The sequence below is a fragment of the Ceratocystis lukuohia genome, assembly GCF_044167205.1.
Source record: "Ceratocystis lukuohia strain C4212 chromosome Unknown Supercontig1_pilon, whole genome shotgun sequence".
Lineage (NCBI taxonomy): Eukaryota > Fungi > Ascomycota > Sordariomycetes > Microascales > Ceratocystidaceae > Ceratocystis > Ceratocystis lukuohia.
The window spans coordinates 2009747-2027835 of record NW_027263520.1 but is presented as its reverse complement, the minus strand read 5'-3'; the positions used below and the strand labels follow the sequence as shown (position 1 = coordinate 2027835).

The 18089-nt window shown below is 49.1% G+C and overlaps 4 protein-coding genes across 4 annotated transcripts; 2 read left to right on the top strand and 2 right to left on the bottom strand.

Moving 5' to 3' along the window:
- Nucleotides 1-59: 59 nt before the first annotated feature.
- On the top strand, nt 60-1257 carry HOO65_010515 (DNA-directed RNA polymerase II subunit RPB3; the record flags this gene model as incomplete). Its single annotated transcript, XM_071005940.1, has 3 exons — nt 60-119; nt 200-765; nt 852-1257. The coding sequence occupies 3 exons, from the start codon at nt 60-62 to the stop codon at nt 1255-1257; spliced, it is 1032 nt and encodes a 343-aa protein (XP_070862337.1).
- A 756-nt stretch (nt 1258-2013) lies between these two features.
- HOO65_010514 (Mitochondrial dicarboxylate transporter) lies at nt 2014-3275 on the bottom strand (the record flags this gene model as incomplete). The annotated part of the gene is made up of 4 exons (XM_071005899.1): nt 2014-2092; nt 2160-2870; nt 3045-3072; nt 3116-3275. 4 exons carry the CDS (start codon nt 3273-3275, stop codon nt 2014-2016), a joined length of 978 nt encoding a protein of 325 aa, XP_070862336.1.
- Nucleotides 3276-4502: 1227 nt separating this feature from the next.
- On the top strand, nt 4503-5995 carry HOO65_010513 (Phenylalanine--tRNA ligase mitochondrial; the record flags this gene model as incomplete). Its single annotated transcript, XM_071005792.1, has 2 exons — nt 4503-4562; nt 4679-5995. The coding sequence occupies 2 exons, from the start codon at nt 4503-4505 to the stop codon at nt 5993-5995; spliced, it is 1377 nt and encodes a 458-aa protein (XP_070862335.1).
- Nucleotides 5996-7078: 1083 nt separating this feature from the next.
- HOO65_010512 (uncharacterized protein) lies at nt 7079-8279 on the bottom strand (the record flags this gene model as incomplete). The annotated part of the gene is made up of 2 exons (XM_071005936.1): nt 7079-7844; nt 7927-8279. 2 exons carry the CDS (start codon nt 8277-8279, stop codon nt 7079-7081), a joined length of 1119 nt encoding a protein of 372 aa, XP_070862334.1.
- Between the last annotated feature and the right edge of the window lie 9810 nt (nt 8280-18089).

Genomic DNA, 18089 nt, shown 5'->3' with positions numbered 1-18089 from the left:
AGCTTTACAGATCCTCATTTGTCCTTGCAACTATACGCACTAAACTTTACGACTTCATAATGGATTACGACTTGATGATAGACGGAGAGGCCGCAGGCCCTACGGTGAAGATTAGCTCGGTAGGCCCTTCCTATGCCAAAGGCCAATCGTCCTGTTGTATTGCCCTGTATACTGACATGTGTTGCCTCTCTCCCTAAAGGCCGACAACATCCACGTCAACTTTACCATGTCGCAATGCGACATCTCCTTTGCCAACTCCATCCGCCGGGTCATCCACGCCGAAATTCCTACGCTAGCCATTGACATTGTCGAGATTGAAGCCAACAGCTCTGTCCTCGCCGACGAGTTTATTGCCCATCGCCTAGGCATGGTTCCGCTCATCTGCAAAGATGTCGAAGACCTCAACTATTCGCGTGACTGCGACTGCGATCAATACTGCGAGCAATGCTCTGTCAAGCTCACGCTGCACGTCAAGTGTACATCAGATGATATCCTGAAGATCTACTCCCGCGATCTCGTTATTGATAGCGCACGCCGTAGTGCGGTGCTGGGAAACCCCGTGATTCGCGACCCCGATGGCCACGGTGTGCTTCTATGCAAGCTACGACAGGGCCAGGAACTAAAACTCAACTGTATTGCGAAAAAGGGTATCGCAAAGGAGCATGCCAAGTGGATGCCTGTGTCAGCGGTCGGCTTTGAGTATGACCCTCACAACAAACTGCATCACCTAGACCTATGGTATGAGCAAGATGCTGAACAGGAATGGTAAGTTGAAAGAAAAAAAAAGACAATCTCAGCCCTTTCATGTTGTCTGCTCGGTTGTTAACCACTCCCTCCCGAAACTCTAACAGGCCTAAAACCAAATATGCCGACTGGGAAGAGCCCCCGAACCCTGATGAACCCTTTGACTATGATGCTGTGCCCAATAAATTCTACGTTGAGCTAGAAGGCACTGGTACTCTGGAACCCAATGAGATCGTTCAGGGCGGTATAAAGGTTCTTCAAAACAAGCTGGCTGAGCTACTCCACGCTTTGAGTGACAAGAATCAAGATCATACTATGGTTGGTGGCTATGAAACTGGCCCCCGCAGCCCTGACCTCAACATGGATAATGGAAACCCATGGCAAGACCAGGGCTACACAACGCCGTATGGTGGTGGTGCTGGCAGCAACCAAAGCGTCTGGGGCGCCTCAGCTACCACTCCCTACACATCGGCAACGCCATACGGCCAGTCTGGCAACTCAGGTTGGAACTAATGGGGCTGTTTGTATTCAATCTACCGATGGTGCGTGCAGCGACAACTACTATTTTTTACTTGACCCATATGCACCTGATTTTTTTTTTCGCATTTGTTTCATCCTGTTGGGGGTAGGTTGTCTAAATACTGGATACAAGGCGTTCATGGGGCCATGTTTTTGTTTTTTTTTTTTGTCTTTTTTTTCCTCGATGTATTCTCATCATTTCTCATCACGCGGTCAGTCGATATGCCTCTATGGATGTAGCACGCTGAGCCAAATATTCGTGTATAAATCTTTCACTAGATATATCATGTTCCTATTTCGAGGAACAAAGCAAACAACAGAATACACAAAAAGCAGGAAATCAATCATCAGAAATGTGGTGCGAGAAGTCCAAAACGATAAAATTGCAGCAAATCAGGAGTTAATAACAGCAGTAAATGGCAACGAAGCGCCCTCACATCCAGGAAGAGAAGCACGAGCCTAGTCTAAAGTACTACAAAAGCAAACCGTAATGTGATAGAAAAAGACGGATAGTAAAACAGGAAGGGAGAAGCAGTAAAACACCAGCGTTGCGTTGAATGGCTAACAGAAATAGAAATGGATGAGAACATGAAAACGCCAAGTCGAGTAAGGCAGGTAGGTAGGTGTAGACAAAAATTCGAGTCCAGGGCTTACTGAGACAACGGGACCGGCCCCGAGCTTGAGGGTAAAGTTAGTGCAAAATGAGACAAAGCACATATAGTGAGTAAATAGAAAAGCATGGAATGCTCCTTATACGTCAGGCAGGCCAGCCAGCTTGCGGTAGACAGAGCGGTGGCCCTCGAGGAAGAGGAATGTGCATATGGTTTGGCTAAAGAAATAAGATGTTAGTATTACAACCGGCAAGGACAAGATAGAAATAATGGCAAAAGTCTTACGGGCCAAGGCGTAGGAAAGAAGGAGTCCAGCCCTTGAACATCCACCGCAGCCCGTCAGCACGGTACAAGTCGCGGAACAAATGCGTTATGCTATGATCCGCAGTTGAAGACATGACGCGAGTCTTGATGACGTCGACGGGGCTGGTCACTGTTGCAGCCACAACACCGGCAAGAAACGAGGCAGAAAAGTGCGTCGATAGAGTATCACCCATGGGCGTATAGTTCAGCAGCAGTCTCTTGAAAATATCATACGATGCCAGCTGCGAGGAAGTCATGAAGATAGCACGTGTGCTGTTGGGCCACACACCACGGAACCACGACTTGATTCCCTCCTCGCGAGCCATTCGCGCCATGCCATCCAGAGCATGTTTATAATTGCGACGCTGGTCTGGTGGCAAGGCTGTATCGTGCTGCATGCGCACATTGAGTACATCAGCGACATTGCCTGAGATACCACCAAGGAAACCAGCAAACGAAGACAGCGCAATCAGCATGCCAAATGACGGCGGCTTCCCATCAGTGGAGGTAAAGCGGGTCTTGAGTTCTTCGTAGACGCCAAAACGGACGGTAGAGTAGGTCATCTGGCGCAGCAGCGAGGCGGAAAGGCCACTGTAGACTCCCAGAGCACCATTGTGCTTGATGATGTTTTTGAAGGTGCCGTACATGGTCTTAGGGGCATCGGCAGTGCGCATTTGCAAGCGAACCTGTAGGCTAAAAGTTAGGACAAAGTTGGGGCAGCTGACATGTGATATCACGACGGGCAATAATAAGCAATAAAAGAAAAGGGAGGCGAGTGTTTCATGGGGCTTCTTTCTTATATGCGCATCATCCCATGAATGAGACGCAGAGCCGCCACAGGCAGGAGGAAAGTCTGATTTCACACACCTTAACTGCAAATGAGTCAGTTCAATGCCTTGCTCATCGATTAAGCCAGTGGTGCAGTAAGGAGGACTTACCAAGGTCCAGCGGATGGGTCACGCAAGCAGCCATACTGCTGGCACTCCCACCAAACCAGAAGGGATACTTGACAGCGGATGATTTGACTTCTTTTTTCTGGATTTTCAGAGAGGGCTTGGCAACAGAGGCTGCTGGGGCAGCGGCTTTTGTGGCCTCCATGATTGTGGGTGGCTTCCCAATGTGAGTTGAATGGCAGTGAGTGGGTGAAGTGTGTGCGACCTGTGATATCAGGAAGCAGACAGTTAAGACAATAAACAAGAGTAACTACCCAAAACAATGTCTTTCCTAGTCTAATGGCCTGGTAGTAATATTTTTATCACCAACCAATCAACGTGTTCACTTGATGTTCTTGAGGCGGAAAAACTTTCTATCGCGTAGAAAAAAAAAAAAAAAAGAACAGGAATAGAATGGATTAAGGGGAGGAAGGAGGCGGAAAGAAAAAAAAGCTAGTTGCCAAAGTAATTTTCTGGATAGATTTCTGCCAATAAAGAGGAAGTTTCTCCCGTCACGTCACGGGTCCCAAATCGCTGAGCGGAGTAGTTTCCACGAAGAACAAGGACTGTGATTGTTCGAAGAAGTAAAGTCGAGCGGAGTTGAGATATATAGCAAGATCCCAACGTCGGCAAGAAGCAAACCAAGCAGCCAACTGTCAATCTCTTTTATCAAGGCCAAAAGCCTGCGCAAAACTAGAAGAAAAAAAGTTTTAGTTTAGCCCCGGCTTGTCTAGGGTTTTAGGGTCTCGGCGCTATCTATTACGTCTCTGACATCACTACGGACAATGCCGCCCGCCAATTAACGCCATACTAAAAACACCCCTACAACATACAACATGAGTATGTTACATGGCAATTTGCATCTCGTTCCCCAGATCTCTAAGATTCTAGACACAAGCTTCGGCTTCTCCTTCAGAGGCAAGGTAGTGGGTAGATACTTTTTGTATGATGTTGTGTGGAGGCACCAGTTACCTAGCGAGAGTGTAACTTGTCGAGGCATAGCCCACAATCTCTGGTATTACTTGATAATGTTAACTTGAGCCCGAAATATGTACTATCTGAGTCAAGATAACAAGTTATAGCCTTCCATCGAGATATGGCCTGTTCCCATGAAGCCATGGTGAAGCCATCATCAAATCCCACTCTGACTTAAGTTGCCGGAAGATTAGTCATACAGTACAACATGGTCTCCATCGCACTGTTCTAACGTCACCCTAAAAAAAAAGAAAAAGAGCAAGGCCGGTCAAAAGCCGGCATCACGCCCGGATGCTGAAGGATGACGGCTTTATACTGGTAACGCGAGGCTAATTCTCACATCTACTCGAGCAATTCCAGTGAGATTGCCCTCCATTGCCACAATGATGATGTTACGGCAAACTATACGGCACCAACGATGGCAGCCAATCTCGCTACCGCTACGTTTACAATGCCAAGCCCGGCCCGCCGTATTGCAGTCAGTGCAACTGCGCCGCTCTTCTTCGGGTACTTAAGACCTTCTGTTGTTTTTTGGATCTTGCAAATTAAGCTTACTTTATATTTCTCTTCGCTCTAGCCTCTCCCCATCCCCAGCAGATTGAGATTGCCAGCAAGAAGTTCACATCTGATACCTGGTTCAACGTCCCACCAGCAATCCAAGCCGCAGCCTCTCGGCAACTACACCAGCAAAAGGACCACCCGGTCAATATTACACGACAGATCATCGAGTCGCACTTCCCGGCGCCGACATACTTGCACTATAACTCCTTCCACCCAGTCGTCAACACCACGCAGAACTTTGATAGTCTCGGCTTCCCCGCAAACCATCCCGGCCGCAGTCGTACCGATACGTACTATATCAATGAGAGCACGCTTTTGCGCACCCACACGTCAGCCCATCAGGCCGAAGTTTTTGCCAAAAATGCCAGCCCCGGTTTCCTGATCAGTGCTGATGTCTACCGCCGAGATGCTGTCGATCGCAGCCACTACCCTGTCTTCCACCAGATGGAGGGGGCACGCATGTGGGACCGCCTCAAGGTTCCAAACGGCGACCTAGCTGCAGCAATTTGGAAGGACGTTGCAGCTCTACCCACCCACGATATCAATGTCGAAGACCCTAACGCCAGCCCGCATGCTGGGAACCCGCTGCAGCCCGAGCACTCAGAGTCTGAAGCCGAGGCTGTGGCAGCACATTTGAAGCGCTCGCTGGAACTCATGGTGATAGATGTGTTTACACGGGCACGCAGGGCCGCACAGAAATTAGACCCCAAGGCTGATGAAGAGCCGCTGAAGATGCGCTGGGTGGAGTCATACTTCCCCTTCACATCGCCTTCATGGGAGTTGGAAGTATACTATGATGGTGATTGGCTCGAGGTTCTCGGATCGGGCGTAGTCAAACACTCTATCGTAGCCAATGCTGGTGTACCAAATCAAGTCGGCTGGGCGTTTGGGATTGGCTTAGAGCGCATCGCGATGCTGCTTTTCCAAATTCCTGACATCCGGCTGTTCTGGTCTCAAGACCGCCGGTTCTTGGATCAGTTTTCCGGCGTGTCGGACAATCTCAACTCACTCCCACGGTTTGTCTCGTTCTCAAAACACCCCGAATGCTACAAGGACGTTTCGTTCTGGGTCCCTGCAGGGGCTACTGTGGCCACAGAAGATAATCCCGCAGAAGATGCTCTTTTCCATGAAAACGACCTCATGGAACTCGTTCGTAATGTGGCAGGCGATGTGGTGGAGGATGTCAAGCTAGTGGACAACTTTGTCCACCCCAAAACAAAGCGGCTCAGCTTGTGCTACCGCATAAACTACCGTAGCTTTGAGCGCACACTAACAAACATGGAGACCAATGAGCTACACGCGGCTGTATCCAAGGAGCTCACTGACCGGTTTGGCGTTGAGATACGGTAGATAGAGGGGGAGACTGAAGATGATAGTCACAATGTAGAATATGAGTTGGTGGTGAATGTAAGAATAGACGCTAACATCAAGTCAGATTGTCATAAACGGATGAAAAACAGGCAAAAAAAAACGGGGAAAAGGATGAGCCATCTTAGCAACGCCTCGTTTCGATCGAGGGACCTCCGGGTTATGAGCCCGGCGCGCTTCCACTGCGCCACGTTGCTTGTGATATGGGAGGACATTTTGCAGGGCGCATGTTGGCACTTTTGTGTGTGTGTGTGAATGCGGGCGGAAAATTTTCGCCGGGGCCTACTCCCCGTGCCGAAAGCCGGCGGCCTTCTAGACTGGCTTACGCGCGGTCGTCGCCGGCCAAAAATACCAGGTAACCAACCCTAGGAACCCCGCAGGCACGCCCCAGGGCTACGCTGTACCCTAGAAAGTCACGAGAGATCCTTAAAGTCGATGCTCACCTACAACGGCTAACTTCGCGGGAATGGTCTCGGAAGACGACATCCCCAAGCCGCTACCGCCCAGAGCACGTCGTCATATTTCTATAGAAAGCCGGCAAGCGGATGCTAAAAAAACTTGCGAGTTCAGGAAACTTGTATGGGAGTGCCAAAGGAGGCAGTTGATGCTCTTGAGGCGGCAAAACGAGCCACAGCTTTGAAGAGAGCAAACTCAATCATTGGGGTACATCATCTCCGCAGCAAAGTCAGATATGGAGATGGGGCTAGGATATCTCGCTCCCTCCGAGAGGCCCGGGGCTTGATTCCCCGTATCGGAGGCTACACTATCACCACTGCTGTTGATCTTTTACTTTCTAGACAAAAGCCTATTGGCCTCTTATCTCATCTCGTCTTGGGAGCTGATCGTAGGAAAAGAAAACAAGTATAAATAATAAAATTTGCTCTGCTCAATATCAATCAAGTGCTGCCCAACCATATAAATTCGCTCTTGACCCTTACCACCTCTTTTCTTAAAAGAGAAAACATGTAGAAAAATAGAAGAAAAAATAGAAAACAAGAAAAAAAAAAAGAAAAAGGAAAAGTCCACCGCTATTTCTTTCAACTTCTCGCCCGTGCGCTCGCCTTTCTATACCGCCGACCTTGGTTCTACTGCTAATTCAGCCATGTTTCCGTTATGTACATATGGCGGCAGGCTACCCTCCATTTCTACGGGTTCCATAGCTGGTGCAGATACCAGCTTGGCTGACGGTTCATATGCGCCTCTGTAACTGTTGTAGCCAGCTTCAGGAGTCTTCGCGTGATACGCTGATGGGGGCATGCTCATTTCCAGCATTTTGGCGCCGCCCATGGCATGTGACGATACAGCAGAGACAGGGCTACTATCGTTGGACGCAATGCCACCAACATTCATTGATGAACCATCGAGTTCCTGCGGACCCATAGCACCTCCAGGCTGACGGCGACGCCGCCTTAGTAGCAAGCATCCGGCAATAAGGGCTGTGAGAAGAACACCAAGCGAAACAGCGACAGCAATCCCGATAACAGCACTTGTGGATAGGCCGTTGTTGCTAGATCCGGAGGTGGCGCCCTCGGCGACAATGATGGGCGAATCGGTGTTGGTAGCCGCGCCGGTGCCAGTAGCCTTGGCAGATGCTCTAGCAGAGCCCAAGTTGGAACCTGAAACCGTCTGTGTTGCACTAGTCTTGCCGATGTCGACGTCTCGGAAGTTGATCTGGATAAGAGGGGCGTAGCCGGTGAAGGAGTCGTAGTTGGACAGAACAGTAGAGCCGGTTATCGTCGATGCGCCGTTGCAGGAGAGTGTCGACAGCGTCCCCATGGTATTGTATTGTATGCAAGTCTGGGCAATGCCGTTGGCCAGGTCCGCAGTACAGCTGTATCCTCTACAAAGTTGGGGGGGGGATAATGTTAGCGTGCTAGTATGGGCTGAGAAGAGAGCCGCAAAAATAGACTTACTCAGGGCAGCAACCGACAGCAGTCTCGCCAGGCAACATGGAAAACTGAACCTCCCAGCCACTAGTTGAGCCAGCAGTTGCTGAGCATGCTGAATAGTGGCCGGCAGGACACACGATACCGGGAGAATAGAAACCCCATCCTTGGAGTGGTTGAGTAGCGCTCTGGGCACCTGCGGAGGTCGGAGGCCAGCAATCGGTGTTCTCGATCTGTTTTGTTTCTAAGCAAACCTGGGCCCGCCAACCTTGTAAGCAGGTTGAGCAGTCACCAAAGATACTAGAACATGTGGCAGGAGGCGTGAAGGTGGTTGTCAAAGGACCGAGTATTGTGCGGTCACGCACACCGGTGATGGCCATGGTGGCTGAGAGAGAGAGAGAGAGAGAGAGGAGCGGAGAGAAGGATGAGGAGGAAAAGAGAGTGTGAGAAAGACAAAAGAAACAAGAAGATGTTATTTCACAGGCGGACACCAGACACAGCGGCAAGTACGAGACGGAAAAGGCGGCAAATGTCGGCAAAGGGCGTGCGGATTGGGGAAGCTGCAGAGGTGCCTTGTTTTTTATCAAGATGCGCAAGCAGGACCGCAGATGGCACTAAAGGCTCAGGGGGGGTATCAAAGGCATATATATCGATCGACGACGAGAAGAGAAAAATTACGATAGCAGCTAAGTGGACGAGTAGAAAACGGCGAAGCCAAGGCGTAATAAGCAGCAACACGAAAGAGAATTAAACAAATAGAAGAAAGAAAAATAAGTAATAGAGAAGAGATGATGATGCCTTCCCAGAAGGTAATAGAGCACTTGAGGAGAATGGGAGATCTGGTAGGAGAAAGGGGAGGACGAAAACGAGGGAAAAGAATGGAAGAAGATTAGAAAAAGACAATAGGGAAAGGCAAAGGAAGAGGAAAATTAAAAGAAGATAAAAAGAAGGAAAGAATAACGAGCACTGGTGAAATAGAAATACAACGCAGCCCTTTCCCCCCTCTCATTGTTCCACGTTCTCCTCCTTCTGCTCCTCCCCCCAGAACCCAGCCTTGAACCACGTTGTTTTGCACTGCTTGTTAATTGTGTGTGTGTACGTCCTGTCCTGGGCTTGCCGGTTTCCAGTTTCTGTTAGCTTAGCCGTTCCAAGGCAAATAGAAACAAAGGCCCCCTCCTCCCTCCTCCCCCTCCTCCCTCCTCCCCCTCCTCCTTGTCCTCTCCCCCTTCCACTTTTTTTTTTCGTACCTCGCTGGGCTCGGGATATTTCATATCCCAGCGACTTGGCAACTTTGACTTGGACTACGTTGGTGGATGGATGCCCTTGCTATTTTTTCCTGTTTACTCGTTGAAGAAAAGTAGATAATAGCCATAATACTGCTCATCTCATAAAAAGAAAGTGTTCTAGCGATCCGAGACGAGCAAGCGAGCAAGGGCTAGAGCTTCTTAGGTCTTGGTAGAGCATCTCGGCTGTGATAATGCGATTCGGCTACGCTTGGCTGTGTGCCAGACGGGTCAGAGGACAAGTTAGTAAATGGCAAGTCTGGGTTGTTTCGGGCGGCCAAGACGAGACTGAGGCGAGAGAGAGAGAGAGAGAGAGAGAGAGAGAGACTCAAAGATCCGATCTATACAATCTACCGTCCGTAGACACTGTGAACAGCTAAATGGGGGGCTAATTAGGTTTTCACAAGCATAGACCTGATCCGATCTATTGAAGCTAAGAAACGCAGAACAAGCCTGGCCGATGCGAGATGCTACTTCCCCAATAGATCAACAAGCACAGAACAGGGCGTAGACATGTCAACGTTGATTTTATTCACGCTCCTTTGAAGAGAATAGTGCGAGAGCTCCCCAAAGACCCAAAGGCCCTAGCAGCCAAATCCCAGGACAATCGCCAGCCAAGCTTTGCTGTCTACCGTACTTTGTCAAAGCAGGCTGGTCGTGGGTTGTGATATGTAGGATACAAGGTAGGTAGTTGCTCATAGTTATTTGACTTACATACAGATGCACTTAGATGCATTTAGAGTAGTACGTACCTTGCAGCACGGACCACTTTTCATTGGTTGTTCGCATGTAAGTTGGGCCAAATTTGCTACCGATGTACCGATGTGCCAAAGTACCAAGGTACAAAGTACCGAAGTACCCCTTAACCTGGCCATAGAACAACAACAGACGGCAAGCAAGATACTCGCTTTTTGCATGGCTCTTTTCCTCTGTCTTCTTGTTGCTTGCTGGCTTGTTCTTTTTCCCTCTTTCTTGTGCATTAGTCGTGCCTCTGTTTCTCGAAGAAAAAAAAAAACTCAAAGAGGGCTATTCACTAAGGAGGCGATGAACCCTCTGTAAAACACTACTGGGGTTTGAAGGAGGCTTTCGCTTGTAACGCTCTGGCCTTCTTGTTGCCTCTCTGCCTCCCTTTCCTGTTCCTCTGAGCTTTGGGGATTTGCCGTGTTATATAGCGTGCTGCGCTATAGTAGCTAGTAGCCCTGACAGGCTAATAAATTCACAAATTTGATGCCTCATAGGACCCTTTGCTTTGACCCTTCTTTCCTCTTTCCTGCTCTCCCGCTCTGCTGCTACTCTCCTGCTGCTCTTCTGCTCTCCTGCTCTCCTGCTGCTCTCCTAGTGTCCTCCTGTTCTCCCATTCTCCCATTCTCCTGCCCTCCTGCCCTCCTCCTGCCCTCCTCCTAGCCTCCCAGTAATGTCGTTTTCTTCTCTGTTGATCTACTAGTGATTCCCATAAAATATGCTACATATCCAACTTATCCTACCTCGATGAGACCCTGCTGGCTCGGTCCGGGTTTTACTCTGTTTGTTCTCCTGTCATGTTTTTGTCTCTGCAGCAACTCCTATAGCCAACCTACAATAACGGTATAATAGCACTATAACAGCAATACAACAACAAAACTCACTCATCTCTTCTGTTTTGTTTCACGACTCACGTTTGCCTTCTAGGCCTTTTTTCGGCCTCCGCTGCTATCCATAACCTCGTCTCGCCTCGCCTCGCCTTGCGCAAACGTCATTAATCTTCGATTGTTCCACATAAAATTTCCAGCTCCGGGTGGCTTTCTACCACCTATTACAATTGTTTCTATATGCCCCCCAAGGCCTACCTAGCTTTCGTTCTTGCTACCCTTATAATGGCAGGGCTATGAAGAAGGGTGCTGGGCCATCACGCATTGACGATGGTAGATCGCTGGCTAATAAAACTCGAGTTGTTGTAGCTACAGTGTGGTGTGAACCCTGATCCGTCCGTAAACTATATGCTGTCTCTTATTCTCCCGCTTCCCTCAAACGTTCACGGCGTAAAACTTTAGGCCCTCCGGTCCCTTCCGTTCATTTTGGGCTTTATTTTTGAGTCATTTTGCCTGTGTTGCTTGTGTGTCTCTGAATTGTGTCTCTTGGTTCTTGGTTGCTGTCAACTGTCATCCTAAAACTATATGGTTGAACTCAATGCATAGTGGACTCTTCTTTGAGCCCAGTCTCTGCATTGGGGCTGATTGTTTTTGCCCTATACCATAGAGACAAGAAAGGACCAAGAAAAAGAAATGAAAACAAAAAAAAAAAAAAAAAAGGAAAAAAAAAACACACGATTGTAGTACTTTGTATATTAGAAGCCGGAATTGCAAAAAGGGGGCAGCCCTTTGTTCGACTTTTTAAGCTACGTCCCATCTCTTTCTCCCTCATAGTAGCCATACTAACACCCAGAGGTCAAGGAAGCGAGAAATTTAGTGCGAGGGCAAAGACAAGTCCTGAAACACCTCTCACCAAGGATCTTACTTTCCTGGGGAGGTCCAAGCGCTTTCACAAGCAGTGTGAAATTTGCCTGGTAAGAAACAAAATAAAGATTAAAGATTAAAAATCAAATCCTAACCCACAGTCGCCGATCATTCGCAAGGGTTTATGGTCCCATGGGTTATTTATGGCGGCTTTGCACGTGGTCTGTTATCCGCATTAGGGTTATACATGTATTTGCTTGTATAAGGGTTACACACCGCTCCGGTAGACTGACTCGGACGCGACGAGCCGGCGCAAGTGCAATGGTGTGTATATTTGGACTCAGAAAATAAAAAACGAGCGGCACGTATACAAGCGAGCTTCAATTTCGTCATTTAACTGTTGTTACCAAGTCTAGAACCTGCATCGATGCGTTTGTGCTTCCAAGTGACACTGTTGGCTCCTTGTACGACACTGCGGCCTTCTCAGGACTCCGATGTCCTATTAAACGCCTACCACACTTATGCACATGTTTACTGCATATGGCTATTCCCCAATGCCAAAAGAATGGGTTGTATGCATTTGACTGGCCGTACTTTCCTCTACAAGCGAAATGATGCACAGTTCCACATGTTTGCAGGCAGGCATAGAGGTCTTGTACTACTGTTGCACAGGATATCTCTCGGTCGTTGTCGCCGCTTGCTTGATGGGTGAATAAAGAAAACAAAAGAAAAAAAAGAAACAGGGAAGCAAGTCGCTGGGAGGCACAGACTCCAGTATCTCTGGTTTGGCGCGCCTCCCCCTCTCTGTACCCTCCTCCAGCAGTGCGGTGTAGGTGTGCGTCTAACTTTGGCCAACAGTTCTGGATGCGATCTGGTGCTACCCCGCCAGGTATAAAAGGGCGGTAGGAAGTTGGTCTCATAAACCTGTTTGTACAGTAAGCTCTTGGCTGGTAGCTTACGGAGCTTGAAGAAGGGCCCCATTCTCGTTTCGTCTTCTTTTTTTCACTGCCTACCAAGCGTAGACTTGAAGTTACACTATCGGCTATGGCGGCTGCATCATGCCAGTTGCGCTACTAGGTGCAACTCCATACTCCATTTATGGACATGAATCCTATACCCACGGTGCTTGGAGCTTCTACACAACTGCGGCTAGTTTCTGCTATTGTAATCTATCACCACGCTCTCCGCATCACAAAAAGACAAGTGGATGAATTGTGTACTCGACGGCTTTAGGACGTAACCCTGGAAATATATATAGCTGTGTATTCTAGGGTTATGGGCTCGCTTAAACCTTGGAGGCTTTTGAAGGAGCTGCCCTACATTCACTCGTTGGTATTGGTATGGCCGCAATTTTGACAAGGGCCGCTGGGGACCAATGCAAGGCATTTTTCCTACTTATCATCTATGCTACCTCGGCTAAGAGGCGTCTTTGGCCATCGAAAAACATACTAGTTCAGGAGAGCAAGGGAGGAGGGAGGCAGCTTAGTCTGGGGCGACTTGAGGAAAAACATGGCAGCAAAATATAGTCAGCTGAGTGAGTGCGCACCAATCCAGTAATCGGTTCTTCAGTTGAATGCTGTATTATATGTCAGACAAAATATGAGAAATATGAAGAAAGAAAGAAAGCAACGCCATCGGGAATATCAAGTTTTGTGCGAAAAAAAACGTTATTCCCGGGCTGCAACCTACGACCGAGGCCCCCCTCCCCTTTTATTTTTTATTTTTTTATTTTCTTATTTTTTTATTTATTTTGTATTCTCGGTTCTCCTCATTTTGCCCTGACGCCGACGCCTATACCAATGGCCGCACAAGACATGAGACGAGAATGAAGAGAATGTAATGCTATATAGGAAGACGGCCAGCGCTGATTCTTACCATGCCATGCATGGGCGAGCTGGCCGGGCGACGATAATTGGCTGTTTTTGCTGCACCTTTTTTAATCCAATTGATTGGGTTTTATCTCATTTTTGGCATCCTTCTAGAAGCTAGGCAGGCTACTGGCCCTTTGGCCCTTTGGCCACTGGTATCCAAAGGATTTAGTGGATAGAAGTTTGTTCCCTATCCTCCCCGCGTTTTGCCAACTGGAGGTTCAGATTCTGGGTGGTCTTTCCAAGCTTTGAGTTAGTTTTCACGCTTGGTTTTAATTAAGGCATGAAGGCACATTTCAAAATTCCTTTTTTCCTCATTGTTAGCGGCTTGAGATGGCTCGTCGGCTCCGAGGGGGCAAGAAACGCCGATGGAAAGCGTCTAAGGAGTCGGATCCCCCAAGCAGATCCAGGTTTGTGGCAAGGAAAGAGATAAGGTGTGCGTGCAGCTTAAGCTATTCAAAAGGTGGAATCAGAAACATGAGTGACTATGGAGGTCACGGCGTTATATATTATAACGCGCCTATGATATCGGTATGAAGAAGCTGAGGCCGCCGTATGAGATTAGAGTGGCTCTTGTTGGTTGGTCTAGACAATTCCATTCGGCGGGAGGAGAATAAAGAGGAGACAACAAGAGGAAGAAGGGGGGGAGACGACGCAGAACGAAAGAAAAAAGAAACTCTGAGAAAGTCGCCAACCGAAACCTGCCGCCTGGGCGGCTTTTCTGCACAGCTGCACCACCACCCCCCCCCCCCCATACGATAAGGGTTGGGGTTAATGGAGAACATGCTCGAAATGCGTTGATGAGGAAAGAAGGGAACGAAGGGGAGCAGAAGAAAATCAACGCACAAGGAAATACAAGACAGAGGAGGGCGGTGGAGCAGTGTAAAAAGAGGCAGGGTAGATAGGACGAGGCAAGAATTACCAGGGCAGGGGTTCAACGCATCCAGCGTTGTTATATACAGACGGTGGATGCGAGTGGATGCAAGTGGATGGGACGGGCAGGCTCTGCTGATCTACACCCTTGAATGCCCTTGAATAGGCTTGATGGTTGCATTTGTGCTGCTAGTTACGGTGTTTTGTGTTCATGGCATGGGGTGATTGATGGATGGCTTGTTTTATGCATGACAACAGAGACTGGTCTAGAACCATGCCGTCTTTTTGGATTCGGACTAGAGGGAGGGGCATGGACTGCGAGGCAGGGAGGGCAGAGGGTCTAGGGCAGCAACACGGGGTTGTTTAGCGGCGGTGCTTAAGCCTACAAGCTGGCCAGTAGCAGCCTGAATCGAGCCACCTTGTGACTAAAGGTTGCATGCATGCACTGCACTGCACTGGATAACACCACATGCCGGAGTTTGCTGGTATTGATATTGGTATTGATATTGGCGGCGGCGGCGGCGGTGGTGGTGGTGGTGTTTTTTTTTTTTTTTTTTTTTTTTGGGGAGGCTTAGAGTTGAGTATTCCTGGTAGCGGGTGCACATGATAGACATCAAGTTTCATACGAGCCACAAGTATAGGTGTATAGGTTGTCCTGTTGGTAGGCTTTCTTGTTGTGCTTCCCTAGTCCACTGGAGAGCGGACAATACGAGATTTTGAGGGAGCAGGATCAACTTACGCCTCAGTTGGGCGGGATGAGGGAACGGAATTTGGTCGCTTCTGCGTGGTGTTGGAGAATTGCTGGTATTTTGCCGTGAGCGATTGGGATAAATAACCCGGATTTTGCAAGGTAGAGAGCATGCAAGAGGCGAGGGAGGGGAGGGGAGGGGAGGGGAAGGGGAAGAATGGGAGGGAATGGAGGAAGGGGAGAGAGAGGGAAGTAGAGAAGTCAGGAGAGGAGAGTGAGGGGAGAAAAGAAGCCGATCGCATCGCATTGCATCAACCCACAACCTACGACCGACCCATCATCACCCATCACCCATCACCCATCACCCACCACGGGTTCGAGTGTTTGTCGGCATGCGAGAAGACGTAGTCCAGCCTTATCAACTGTATCAAACCCCACCCCCACCTTAATAACGCAGAGACTCCTCCTACGAGAGACTTCTAGGAGGGCCACCAGCGAGAGCTCCACAGAATCCCGTGAAAAGTGGGTCTGGTCTAGACCGGTCGGTCTAGTTTTTTAGGGGGGGTGTGTGAATGGCCAGCTGGGCTGGCTTTGTTCTGTTTGTCTTGCTGTTCTTACCTCTGGCAGGGTAGTAAGATGTTATAGTGGGTCTCGGCTTCGCTGCTTGGTCCACTACAGAAGGCTAGAACGCCTGCATTTCCAGAGAGGGGAGGCAGTGAAACATGTGAGGTGAAATAAAATTTATATCATTTTTTAGGCCTATTTTTCCCGCTTCCAGTGCTCATCATGATAGCTGATAGACCAGAGACCAGAGACAGAGACGCCATAAATGGCCGATCAAATGGGCAGTGGCAGTGGCAGTGGAAAAGCGGAAAGTTATACAGCAAACTGGAAACTGGAAGCTAGAAGCTGGAAGCTGGAAAGCTGCAGGGACAAGGCAAGACAACACGAAAGGGCAGGGGCTGTGAAGCGCAGTGCACAGATGGGCCAGACCGGGTCTAGCCCAGGTTCCAGAATGTGGCATACAGCAAAATTGCTAGCAGCAAGTTTGGAAAGATGAGCGTGAAGAGCGGCGCGCGCAGACGCAAACCAGCGGTTGGTTGGCTGGTCTTTCTGGGACTGAGACCGGGCTGAAGGGGCTAGGCTAGGCTCTTGACGCGGAGAGAGAACAAGACAGACAAAGCCCGTCCACGTTTCTTTTCTCGCTGCCTTTCTTTTTCCTGTGACTGCGTGTGCTTGCCTGCCTTGTTGGTTGCTTTTGCTGTCCATTTCCATGGTGGTGCAGTTTTCTCTTCCTGGCCCACGAAGAAGAGAAGAAGATAAAAAAAGAAAGCAGCACAGCCAGCGGTGGGAAGGACGCGTGACAGTTGCCGTGCTCTGGAGCATGATGAGCCCTATAGCTTTGCCTTGTTTTCCCTTTGTTGTTCGACATGCCTGCTGAAACAGCCAGCCAGACAACAAGCAGCCCGCAGATGAGCAATGTAATGGATTTTTTTTTTTTTCAGCATCTTGGTCCGTCCTGTATCTTAGCATGGAATCACCGTATCCCACACCTACAACACATGTACACACGCACGCACGCACACACGCATGTATATGATGATACACTAAGACGGGGTCACGCCTTCTTGTTATATTCCGGCTTCCAGCTGCTTCTCTTTCCCCCGTCTCGCTCTCCTTATTTCGTCATTGTCTGGCCGCGTGCTGCTGTCTCGTCTCCTGCCTGCGTGCTGCTGTCTCGTCTCCTGCCTATGGTGCTTTGCCGCCTTTTATTTTCTTATAGAGCCCTGGTCCTGGCTTGCCTCAAATCTGACAGAAGGAAGCCTAGCTTTGTTGCTCTTCTTCTCCCCTCATTCTAAAAAAAAAAAAAAAGAATAAAAGCCGCCCAGGGAAAGAACCAAAAACAAAAAGACCAGACGGCTAGTACCTGTTGCTACAGCTGTTAGCCAAGCCAGCCAGGCCCAGACCACACCAGACCAAGACCAGCCAAGGCAAGCGCCAGCCAGCCAGCCAGCCAGCCAGGTTAGAATTTTACCTGTAGCAAGTCGTAATGTAGCTATGTAGCTTATGTACCTGTGTACTTGTGTACTTTATTTGTACCAACGTACCCGTACCACGCACACAAATGTTCCTTGCCCGCCCAGCCTAAATCTAGATTCGAGGTTGTTTGTCTTTTCCTCTTCTCCTCCCTTGCCTGGCCCTGTTTGGCTTCCCATTCTCACTACCCAATCTTCTTTTTTCTTCGCTCCTTTCTTTCTTCCCTCTCTCCTTTTCCCATCCTGTTCTTCTTTGTAGGGCTTTTCCATCACGAGCTGTTTCCCTTTCCTTTGCCCATCTCGGTACTGTGCACAATAGTGTCATGTTGTGCTCTTGAGCCTGCCTGAAAGCCCGCCTGATAGTCGTTCTCTTCGTGGCCTCTTGTTTCACCCCTTCCTGGCCGTCACGTTTCCCTCCGTCTGCCGCTGCTTCTTCTCTGCCGCTGCTGCCGCTACTGCTGCCACTCTGCTTCCAGTTCTCGTGGTGACTCTGCCACGATCTGACCATAGCTTCCTTCTTGTCGTTTGTGCAGAGAAAACACACACACACACACACACACACACACACACAAACCTTGTAATATCGACGACAACAACAGGCTCTATATGGCAACCACACGCAGCAGCCAAGAATTGAAGCACTGAACACCACACGCACGCACGCACACAGACAATATACAGGGCGTCCGGCTGTCAAGAAACACCATTGCCATTACAACACCATCCACAAACTAGCGTTTCCACATTAGCCAGACTCTCTCTCTCTCTCTCTCCCAACTCCTTCCTGGGGCCTCGGTCTCATCTCTGCTTTCCAAGTTCTAGACTGGCCCATTGACCAGGGAGAGATCGTTGCTTGCTCAGACCACGGCACCACCGATCTCTCTCTATTCTACCCTTCTGCTGTCTTCCTCCTCCCATCCACTAATTTCCCGAGACCTGCTCTTGAAATTCGAGTCTGGTCTCCCCGCCTTTAGATCGATCAGGTGCTGCTGTTTGTTTATTTGTCTGCC